Source organism: Gallus gallus, chromosome 31 (genome assembly GCF_016699485.2).
Source record: "Gallus gallus isolate bGalGal1 chromosome 31, bGalGal1.mat.broiler.GRCg7b, whole genome shotgun sequence".
NCBI lineage: Eukaryota > Metazoa > Chordata > Aves > Galliformes > Phasianidae > Gallus > Gallus gallus.
In genome coordinates, this window is record NC_052562.1 from 600,608 (window position 1) to 611,421 (window position 10,814).

The 10,814-nt window shown below is 42.7% G+C and overlaps 1 protein-coding gene across 5 annotated transcripts in view; it reads right to left on the reverse strand.

Annotated features, from left to right (window-relative positions):
- The window catches only part of LOC101751153 (zinc-binding protein A33-like), a 30,497-nt gene extending 22,149 nt beyond the window's left edge, over positions 1-8,348 (reverse strand). For 4 of the 5 annotated variants that reach the window (XM_046904846.1, XM_046904849.1, XM_046904848.1 and 1 more), the window contains exons 1-6: positions 8,273-8,348; positions 7,332-7,432; positions 6,543-6,662; positions 5,763-5,789; positions 5,049-5,075; positions 1,431-1,457 (exon numbers count right to left, since the gene is read on the reverse strand). In XM_046904846.1, coding sequence (XP_046760802.1) covers positions 1,431-1,457; positions 5,049-5,075; positions 5,763-5,789; positions 6,543-6,662; positions 7,332-7,432; positions 8,273-8,343 — 373 coding nt within the window. In that variant the 5' untranslated portion in view covers positions 8,344-8,348. The remainder of the gene's footprint in view (positions 1-1,430; positions 1,458-5,048; positions 5,076-5,762; positions 5,790-6,542; positions 6,663-7,331; positions 7,433-8,272) is intronic. The other variant, XM_040654306.2, reaches the window with a different exon arrangement.
- Positions 8,349-10,814: the final 2,466 nt, after the last annotated feature.

Below are 10,814 nucleotides of genomic sequence, written 5' to 3' on the forward strand. Positions count from 1 at the left end.
AAGGAGGATAGAAAGGAACAAAATAGGACAGAAGGAAAGAAAAAAAGAAATAAAGATGGAAAGAAAAGAAATGAAAAAGAAAGACAGAAATAAAGACAGAAAGACAGAAAGAAAGTCAGGAAGGAAGGAAGGAAGGAAGGGAGGAAGGAAGGGAGGAAGGAAGGAAGGAAGGAAGGGAGGAAGGGAGGGAGGAAGGAAGGAAGGGAGGAAGGGAGGAAGGGAGGAAGGGCGGAAGGAAGGAAGGAAGGAAGGAAGGAAGGAAGGAAGGAAGGAAGGAAGGAAGGGCGGAAGGAAGGGCGGAAGGGCAGAAGGGCGGAAGGAAGGAAGGAAGGAAGGAAGGAAGGAAGGAAGGAAGGAAGGAAGGAAGGAAGGAAGGAAGGAAGGAAGGAAGGAAGGGAGGGAGGGAGGGAGGGAGGGAGGAAAGAAGGAAGGGAGGAAGGGAGGAAGGGAGGAAGGGAGGGAGGAAGGGAGGAAGGAAGGAAGGAAGGGAGGAAGGGAGGGAGGAAGGAAGGAAGGAAGGGAGGGAGGGAGGGAGGGAGGAAAGAAGGAAGGGAGGAAGGAAGGAAGGAAGGAAGGGAGGGAGGGAGGGAGGGAGGGAGGAAGGAAGGAAGGGAGGAAGGGAGGAAGGGAGGAAGGGAGGGAGGAAGGGAGGAAGGAAGGAAGGAAGGGAGGAAGGGAGGGAGGAAGGAAGGAAGGAAGGGAGGGAGGAAGGGAGGAAGGAAGGAAGGAAGGGAGGAAGGGAGGGAGGAAGGAAGGGAGGGAGGGAGGGAGGGAGGGAGGAAGGAAGGAAGGGAGGAAGGGAGGAAGGAAGGGAGGAAGGGAGGAAGGGAGGAAGGAAGGGAGGAAGGGAGGAAGGAAGGGAGGAAGGGAGGAAGGGAGGAAGGGAGGAAGGGAGGAAGGGAGGAAGGGAGGAAGGGAGGAAGGAAGGAAGGAAGGAAGGAAGGAAGGAAGGAAGGAAGGAAGGAAGGAAGGAAGGAAGGAAGGAAGGAAGGAAGGAAGGAAGGAAGGAAGGAAGGAAGGATGGAAGGGAGGGAGGGAGGGAGGAAGGAAGGAAGGAAGGAAGGAAGGGAGGGAGGGAGGGAGGGAGGAAGGAAGTGAGGGAGGGAGGGAGGAAGGAAGTGAGGAAGGGGGGAAGGAAAGATAAGTACTCGTACTAAAACTCCTATGTGACTGTTTGAAAATGGAGGCAGGTGACAAAAAGTCACTCTTTAACCACCTTCACATTGGTGTTGCTCTCACAGCAGATCCAGTAGACGACAGAGTCATGGAGATTCTTGGCAATATTAACTTAAATGGAAGACACACGCAATCTTACAAACTGGCTTCTGAGATCCTGCATTAGCTGAAAGCACGTACCCATTACTAAGAATAAGAGGTTGAATATGGCATAGATGTTAGTTTTTTACTAATTTGTACACCATAACTCTTACCTTTAGAGTTATCAGGAATGAGTAACCCTAAAGAGGAAATAAAGAACAGAGATTAGCGTTCTTATTCATACGTCCATCCAAACAAAAAATATTAGTTAGCAAATCTAATGTGCTTATTTCAGTTGATCACCCAGGATGGATTCGAAGCTCCAGGAGTAATTAATAGAATCATAGAATATCCTGAGCTGGAAGGAACCCACAGGGTTCAGCCCTTTGTGACTGCCAGAACAGATCATTGGCTCAAATTCCACTTACTACTAACCAAAGCTCCCAGAATCCATCTTCCCTCTTCCCCTCTCTTTTGGTCTGCCTTGGGAGAGAAGAGCTGTCTCCTTGAGTTGCCCTCTGATGGCAAATAGAGCTGTGGGCCTAGATTCACTTTCCCTTACAAAGATATTTAGGGACTTTTGTGCGTGCTAGGGGTACACAGCTAGCTTTTTTTTTATTTATGCAGATGAGTCCTGGATATTGGTGATGACACTGTATTTCAGCCCCAAATTAGAGCAAGACACACACCTCAAAATTTGCAAAGTCTCTGATACTCTCAATTTAACTCATTACTTACAACATCTGGGAATCACATTTGTGTCACCTTATGATGCCATATATACCTATTGCAGCTCTGAAATACACACTCCAAACAGATGCACAGTCAAGCACTAATGAAGACATCTGTAATCATCAATATTTACTTTACTCTAACCTACACTTTACCTCTTTCAGGATCCTTTGAACGATTAACTGGAAAAAAAAAAAAAAAGAGAGAGAGAAAAAAGGGAGAGAGAGAGAGAGTATGTTGCAATGGAACGATTGCATTCTTCAGTGCATTTTGTTCCATCTATTCTTTCCATTCTTAGTCCAGCTTGTGATTATGGTGTGTTTGCATACCCTGTGCATTGCATAATTTTATCCATAAAACTAATGGAATTTTCAATAATGTTCTTCCTCTTATATTTTCAATACTTGTCCCTCTCAGAGAAAAGACTTTGACGCTTCTCTTTGACTCTTCTCTCTAAGTTTGAAATAATCCCCATTACTCTATTTGCTGTTTCTCTTATCTCACTGAGATGACTATTTAATTTCGCTTCTCTTTCTCTTTCTCTTTCTCTTTCTCTTTCTCTTTCTCTTTCTCTTTCTCTTTCTCTTTCTCTTTCTCTTTCTCTTTCTCTTTCTCTTTCTCTTTCTCTTTATTTCTCTCTTTCTCTTTCTCTTTTCCTTTTCCACTTCCTTTTCATCTTCCTCTTCCTCTTCATTTTCATTTTCCTTTTCCTTTTTCATTCTCTTTCTCTTTTCCATTTCCATTTTCTTTTTTTCCTCTCCCTCTTCATCTTCCCTCTTTTTCCTTTTCCTTTTCCTTTTCCTTTTCCTTTTCCTTTTCCTTTTCCTTTTCCTTTTCCTTTTCCTTTTCCTTTTCCTTTTCCTTTTCCTTTTCTTTTTTCTTTTTCCTTCTTCTTTTTCTTTTTCCTTTTCCTTTTCTTTTTCCTTTTCCTTTTCCTTTTCCTTTTCCTTTTCCTTGTCTTTTTCCTTTTCCTTTTCCTTTTCCTTTTCCTTTTCCTTTTTTGTCTTTTTCCTTTTCCTTTTCCTTTTCTTTTTCTTTTTCTTTTTCTTTTTCTGTTTCTTTTTCTTTTTCTTTTTTTTTTCTTTTTCTTTTTCTTTTTCTTTTTCTTTTTCTTTTTCTTTTTCTTTTTCTTTTTCTTTTTCTTTTTCTTTTTCTTTTTCTTTTTCTTTTTCTTTTTCTTTTTCTTTTTCTTTTTCTTTTTCTTTTTCTTTTTCTTTTTCTTTTTCTTTTCCTTTTTCTTTTTCTTTTTCTTTTTCTTTTTCTTTTCCTTTCTCTTTTTCTTATCCTTTTCCTTTTCTTATCCTTTTCCTTTTCCTTTTCCTTTTCCTTGTCCTTTTTCTCACCAGCACACTTGTCACAAGATGAAACAATGAGTTTTCTTTTGCTACAGTTCTCCTACTCCCCAGGGTAACTCATATTGTGGTCTATTCTTCCATAGCAAATTCAATTCCTTATCTCTTTTTTCACAACACTGATGAGCCACAGAATGCTTGAGGTTGGAAGGGACTTCTAGATGTCATCTGCTCTGCTACTTTAAACAGGCAAGCAGAGAACAGATCCAAACAGCTCTTCTGATTTCTCTAGAAATCTTTCTGAAAAAAAGGAAGAAAGGAAAGAAAAGAAGAAAGGAAGAAAGGACAAAAGAAAAAAAGGAGGATAGAAAGGAACAAAATAGGACAGAAGGAAAGAAAAAAAGAAATAAAGATGGAAAGAAAAGAAATGAAAAAGAAAGACAGAAATAAAGACAGAAAGACAGAAAGAAAGTCAGGAAGGAAGGAAGGAAGGAAGGGAGGAAGGAAGGGAGGAAGGAAGGAAGGAAGGAAGGGAGGAAGGGAGGGAGGAAGGAAGGAAGGGAGGAAGGGAGGAAGGGAGGAAGGGCGGAAGGAAGGAAGGAAGGAAGGAAGGAAGGAAGGAAGGAAGGAAGGAAGGAAGGAAGGGCGGAAGGAAGGGCGGAAGGGCAGAAGGGCGGAAGGAAGGAAGGAAGGAAGGAAGGAAGGAAGGAAGGAAGGAAGGAAGGAAGGAAGGAAGGAAGGAAGGAAGGAAGGAAGGAAGGAAGGGAGGGAGGGAGGGAGGGAGGGAGGAAAGAAGGAAGGGAGGAAGGGAGGAAGGGAGGAAGGGAGGGAGGAAGGGAGGAAGGAAGGAAGGAAGGGAGGAAGGGAGGGAGGAAGGAAGGAAGGAAGGGAGGGAGGGAGGGAGGGAGGAAAGAAGGAAGGGAGGAAGGAAGGAAGGAAGGAAGGGAGGGAGGGAGGGAGGGAGGGAGGAAGGAAGGAAGGGAGGAAGGGAGGAAGGGAGGAAGGGAGGGAGGAAGGGAGGAAGGAAGGAAGGAAGGGAGGAAGGGAGGGAGGAAGGAAGGAAGGAAGGGAGGGAGGGAGGGAGGGAGGAAAGAAGGAAGGGAGGAAGGAAGGAAGGAAGGAAGGGAGGGAGGGAGGGAGGGAGGGAGGAAGGAAGGAAGGGAGGAAGGGAGGAAGGAAGGGAGGAAGGGAGGAAGGGAGGAAGGAAGGGAGGAAGGGAGGAAGGAAGGGAGGAAGGGAGGAAGGGAGGAAGGGAGGAAGGGAGGAAGGGAGGAAGGGAGGAAGGGAGGAAGGAAGGAAGGAAGGAAGGAAGGAAGGAAGGAAGGAAGGAAGGAAGGAAGGAAGGAAGGAAGGAAGGATGGAAGGGAGGGAGGGAGGGAGGAAGGAAGGAAGGAAGGAAGGAAGGGAGGGAGGGAGGGAGGGAGGAAGGAAGTGAGGGAGGGAGGGAGGAAGGAAGTGAGGAAGGGGGGAAGGAAAGATAAGTACTCGTACTAAAACTCCTATGTGACTGTTTGAAAATGGAGGCAGGTGACAAAAAGTCACTCTTTAACCACCTTCACATTGGTGTTGCTCTCACAGCAGATCCAGTAGACGACAGAGTCATGGAGATTCTTGGCAATATTAACTTAAATGGAAGACACACGCAATCTTACAAACTGGCTTCTGAGATCCTGCATTAGCTGAAAGCACGTACCCATTACTAAGAATAAGAGGTTGAATATGGCATAGATGTTAGTTTTTTACTAATTTGTACACCATAACTCTTACCTTTAGAGTTATCAGGAATGAGTAACCCTAAAGAGGAAATAAAGAACAGAGATTAGCGTTCTTATTCATACGTCCATCCAAACAAAAAATATTAGTTAGCAAATCTAATGTGCTTATTTCAGTTGATCACCCAGGATGGATTCGAAGCTCCAGGAGTAATTAATAGAATCATAGAATATCCTGAGCTGGAAGGAACCCACAGGGTTCAGCCCTTTGTGACTGCCAGAACAGATCATTGGCTCAAATTCCACTTACTACTAACCAAAGCTCCCAGAATCCATCTTCCCTCTTCCCCTCTCTTTTGGTCTGCCTTGGGAGAGAAGAGCTGTCTCCTTGAGTTGCCCTCTGATGGCAAATAGAGCTGTGGGCCTAGATTCACTTTCCCTTACAAAGATATTTAGGGACTTTTGTGCGTGCTAGGGGTACACAGCTAGCTTTTTTTTTATTTATGCAGATGAGTCCTGGATATTGGTGATGACACTGTATTTCAGCCCCAAATTAGAGCAAGACACACACCTCAAAATTTGCAAAGTCTCTGATACTCTCAATTTAACTCATTACTTACAACATCTGGGAATCACATTTGTGTCACCTTATGATGCCATATATACCTATTGCAGCTCTGAAATACACACTCCAAACAGATGCACAGTCAAGCACTAATGAAGACATCTGTAATCATCAATATTTACTTTACTCTAACCTACACTTTACCTCTTTCAGGATCCTTTGAACGTTTAACTGGAAAAAAAAAAAAAAAAAAAAAGAGAGAGAAAAAAAAGAGAGAGAGAGCATGAGAACTCTACAGTGGATGTGAAAGCTTAAATGTTAAGCTTTCCATAAAATATTAGTGTCTGGATGTTTTGGGATCATCTAGGGTTTGGACAGCTTGATTCAAACAAACCAAGAAGCAGGTGTTACTGAATGGAAATCAGTGTAGTTGTACTCTCTTCTTGTTCCATTTCCCTGCCATCAGGAAGCTGAAGCTATTAAAAAAAATAACAAGCACATATTGGTGCAGAGGGAGGAGTGCCCTGAAGGCATGTACAATGAATATACTGAGAAATGAGTAAAGGAGCTTTTTTCTTTCTTTCTTTCTTTTCTTTTTTTTTTTTTTGGGGGGGGGGGGGGGGGGGGAGGGGAGGGGGTGGGGAACAACATATGAGAACAGTAGCACTGTTGACTCCTCCAATCCTGCAAAAAACATATATAGCCTTATGGTGAAGGTCAACATCTCAGAGATGACCAGTAGTGCAAAGATCAGAGCCAGGTTTTATGGCTTGGACCAAGTGGATGAGCTGTACCCAACAGTGACAAGGAAGGACTGGGGAGAATGATTATTGATTCCAAATATCTGCAGTTACTCCTCACACTTTGAGAAGGTATGGTCTAGGTGCTTCAGTCTAACACAGCATTGTCACCTGGATGCCAGAACTTGGAGTTATGCTGTAGGAGCACATACAAGCTGCTGATGTTGGGAAAAAATGTCCATACCTGAACAGATAATGTAACAGCTGAACGCAATGACGATGAAGAGGAGAATGGAGACTAAAATAGTGAGAACTATGAGGATGTTGTGGTTAACTTGATCCCATGTGGATACATCAAGGGATTCTAGGAGGAAAAAAAAAAAAAAAAAGGTTAGACACTTGAATTTAGGAGTCTACACTGAAGTATTCAGTTGTGATTCTAAAGCAGGATTCAGTCAAAACCCACAGGACACCCATGTCCTTCTGCAGAGAAGGAGTGGACCTCACATGGCATTAAGTGATTCAGTTTAGGCAACTTAATTCAGCCTCCCAGTGTGGACAATGTAGGATTGTAGGATGACTCCACATGGAGATAAGAGCAGAGCAAGTAGATGATTATATTCCCACACTGTTCTTTCCTGTCTTCCAGCTCTGAGTGATCCTCAACCCTCCTTAGCCACCTTTGTCAACAGTGGCATTTGATAGCTTTTGCTTATAGGAACTTATCCTATCCTTTATTTGAATTTGTGTTTTCTTTTGCTCTGCTCCATAAAAATAAAACTGTTGTTACCACAGTTATGAGAGGTGGAGCTGGAATGAATTAAATAGCTAACGGTAGAGTGAGAGGAAAAGGGGGGTTGAACTCTTCATTTCCAGGAGTAGGAAGGTGAAATTACAGCTGAAAGCCATGAACTATTACCAGAACTGGAGAGCATCCCCTAGCGTCAGAATACAGGAATGCAAAAGGCTGCACTGCTTTGTTTGTTTGTTTGTTATGAGAAGCTCTCAGATGTTACAGGGAGGAGGCATTTACCTGCATGAGCGATCTGGAACAGAAGCATGACACAGAAGAAACAACTCATCGCAGGACTCTTCATCTGCCACATTGTTTCTTGTAATGCTTTTAAATTTGACCTGAAAGATAATTTATAGTAAACAGTGGCAAAAAACAAAATCACATGAAGAAACATAGAGTCACTCATTCTAAACTATTACTTGATCTTTCCTGTTGACAGAATGGGATATGTTTGTACCTGAGTAGCTGACACCTTGCTCAGTGTATGTTAGTTTTTCTGTAACCCTCAACTCTTTCACTTTCCTCCTTCCCCTGAGCTTTTATTGCTGAGCACAAGGTCCTGTGGTACGTGACAAACCTTTGGTCAGCTTTCTTGGCTTTTCTCTCCCAACTTTTTGCCCACCATAATCCCTATTCCCCTCTGCTGCTTGAGGCAATGGGGTAGAAGTGGGTGGAAGGGAATAAGGTGGTTTTAGTTTGCTTTAGTTCACTTTGCTCCAGTCTTTTATCAGTTGCCACTAAACTACATTAATCTCCCCTATACTGAGCTGGTACCGGTAGTAACAATAATTAATGCATTCATTTCTTGTCCTCATCCCAACCAATGAGCCTTTTTCCATAGTATTCCCCCCCACCTCCGGCTTGTGACTGTTACACAGCGCTGCCAGACATGCATGAGACATTTGCCACACTTTGGAGTGACACTACAATTGCTAGGTGTCTCTCCTCAGCTGAAGGAATTTATCACCAGGTCTCAAGATAAAGGCCAAGCATCCCAAATGTCAGCTGAACCACAGGTAGAGTCATTTAGACAGATGAATCCCGTATTTAAACCAAATACAGCTATTTTAAAAATATGAGTTGATTCCACAGAAGCTGATGAATGGAAATACATATGATTTGAAGTTATAGATAAGAAGGAAATCAAGAAAAATAGAAATGGATATATGAGAATTTACCTGTACAGAAATCGGTGAACACATAAATTCAACCGGAACTCTGACTGCACAGTTAAATATAAACAGCACATGGCATAAAAAGAAAGGCAATTATGAATCACATGAAAGAAGGTGGTGCTGGCATCAGTGGCTGTTCGTCCTCATTGGTAGGATTTGGTTCTTCCTCTTTCTGAGCTTTATCAGTTTCTCATTTGCCTTTCCAGTTATATCTATGTGGTAACAGGACAATCCTGATGTAGAAGACATTCTTCCCAGTTTGGTGTCTTGTCCAGATGCCAGATGCCCACTCAGCTGTTTTCAATCCCCCTCCTCAACAAGACATGAAAAATAAGATGAAAACGATCATGAGGAGCCTGCTCTACACTGAAGTCATCCCCTCCCCTTTATACTGGCATGAAAATCCAGCACAGCCTGGCTGTTCAACTGATTTCTACTTCTTTGAGTGTTCCACCTCAGTGTCCACTGATCTGTATCTGTATGAGGACATTACAGGAGACAGTAACAAAAGCCTACTGTAGAGCAGATGAACAGCTTCCTCTGCTTTCTTATCATCCACCAAGCTTGTTACCTCATTGTAGAAGTCTATCGGATTAATAGAGCATGATTTGCCCTTCACAGAGCCATGCTGACTGTACTCAATTATATTCTTGTTTTGATTGGAGAGTTTTCTCCAGCTCATTCCCAGGGAATGTGATGAAACTGTTTGGCCAGTAGTTACCTGAGTCTTCCTACTGCCTTTCTTGAAGTTGGAGTTGATGTTTGCTCTCTTCCTTCTCTCCAAACCACTATGAGCTTCCAAAGATAATTGAGAGTGGTCTCTCAATGACATCAGCCAGCTCCCTCGGAACTGGTGGATACAGCCTGTGGGGCTCCATGAACTTGTGTATGTTAGATTATTTTTGAGTACTCCCTAACATGGCTCTCCTCCACCAGGGAGAGCACTTGTCTTCCTCCTTCTTCTCTTCCCTTTCTTGAAGAAAATTTAGTTTTGTTTCTAAACTAAACAGCTAAAAATACTTCATAGGATCATAGAATGGCCTGGGTTGAAAAGGACCACAATGATCATCTAGTTTCAATCCCCCGGCCATGGGTGGGGTCACCAACACTAGACCAGGCTGCCCAGAGCCACATGCAGCCCGGCCCTGAATGCCTCCAGGGATAGGGCATCCACAACCTTCTTGGGCAACCTGTTCCAGTGCATCACCACAATGAGTGAAAAAATTCCTCCTAATATTTAACCTAACATCCTCTGTCTTAAAACAATTTAAAACCATTAAAACCATCCCCCCCTTGTCCTATCACTATCAACCCATCTACACAGTACTTGCTGCATTATATTTCAAGGAAGAAACAGTTGTGAGAGGTAACATTAAGAAGTAAGTCCAGTGAAAATCCAAGAAAATCTATATTCAAAGGCATGATCTTCAAAGGGAAGGTTACCCCCATTTCAAACCAAGTTCTCTCAGTGATATCTGCCAAGACCCAAGGACAAAAGGTCTCCATTTACAATATGCTTTGACAAGAAAGCACTGATCATAAAATAAAACAGCAGATGGATTTCAGGCAGTGCTGCACCCTGAGTTAATCTTTAATGTTTCAGTCTTCATTTCAGTTCCACTGTTCAGAGTTCACACTCTTTGATCTATAGACTTAAGACGTGGAGTCCTTTCCTATCTGACAACAGCTGAAATACATTTTTGATTCTGAAATAAGGCTCAGTGTTGGTTATAGGCAGTGGACAGCCAACTCTTCCTCTCTGTAACACCGAAGTATCTTTTGCACCTAATTGCAATACAAGGATGCTTCCCTCCTATGGGAATTAAGACATGGAGGAGACAAGTCCAGTACTCCTGATCTTCACAGTACACACTAAGCTGGAACAATTAAAGAACACCCAAGGAAACAATAGGGCCAATAATAGAGTGGCAAAACACAGGGGGGAAAAAAAACAACAAAACAACACAACTTTACAGTGTCATGAAGTGTGATGTGGTTTAACTAAATCCAAGTTCTCTGTTTCTTCATTCCCAGTATGATGTGTCTATGCACTCTCCCTTTGGCTATGCAGCTTGTTATGATCTGCCCTAGGTGAACTGAGGCACTCTTTCACATGTGGGCACTGAATATTTCCTCTGTGCTTCAATACATATTTTATTTGCTTATTTAAGCATTGAAGCAAAAAACGAAAGCTTCTAAGAAAAACAAAACAAGGAAAAAAATTCTTTAAAAAAGCAAGGTAACGCAGATGGATGGACTAGATGATCTTTGTGGTCTTTTCCAACACTAAAGATTCTGTAATTCTGTGATCTCCTTCTCTGAGAGCCCACTTTGAGAATCACTCACAATTATCTGTCCTTTATCTTGAGAGAGATTTCCTTGTATTCACAGAGGAAATAATAAAGCACTCATTCTCTCATTTCAGCTGAAGAATTTATGATGATGTGAAAAACAGGCAGATCTCTAAGATCCTTTCTGGCTACAGCACAGGAAGACGTCAGTTCCTTCCCCCGGCCATTTTCCCATCAGAGGCCGTCAAATCCCT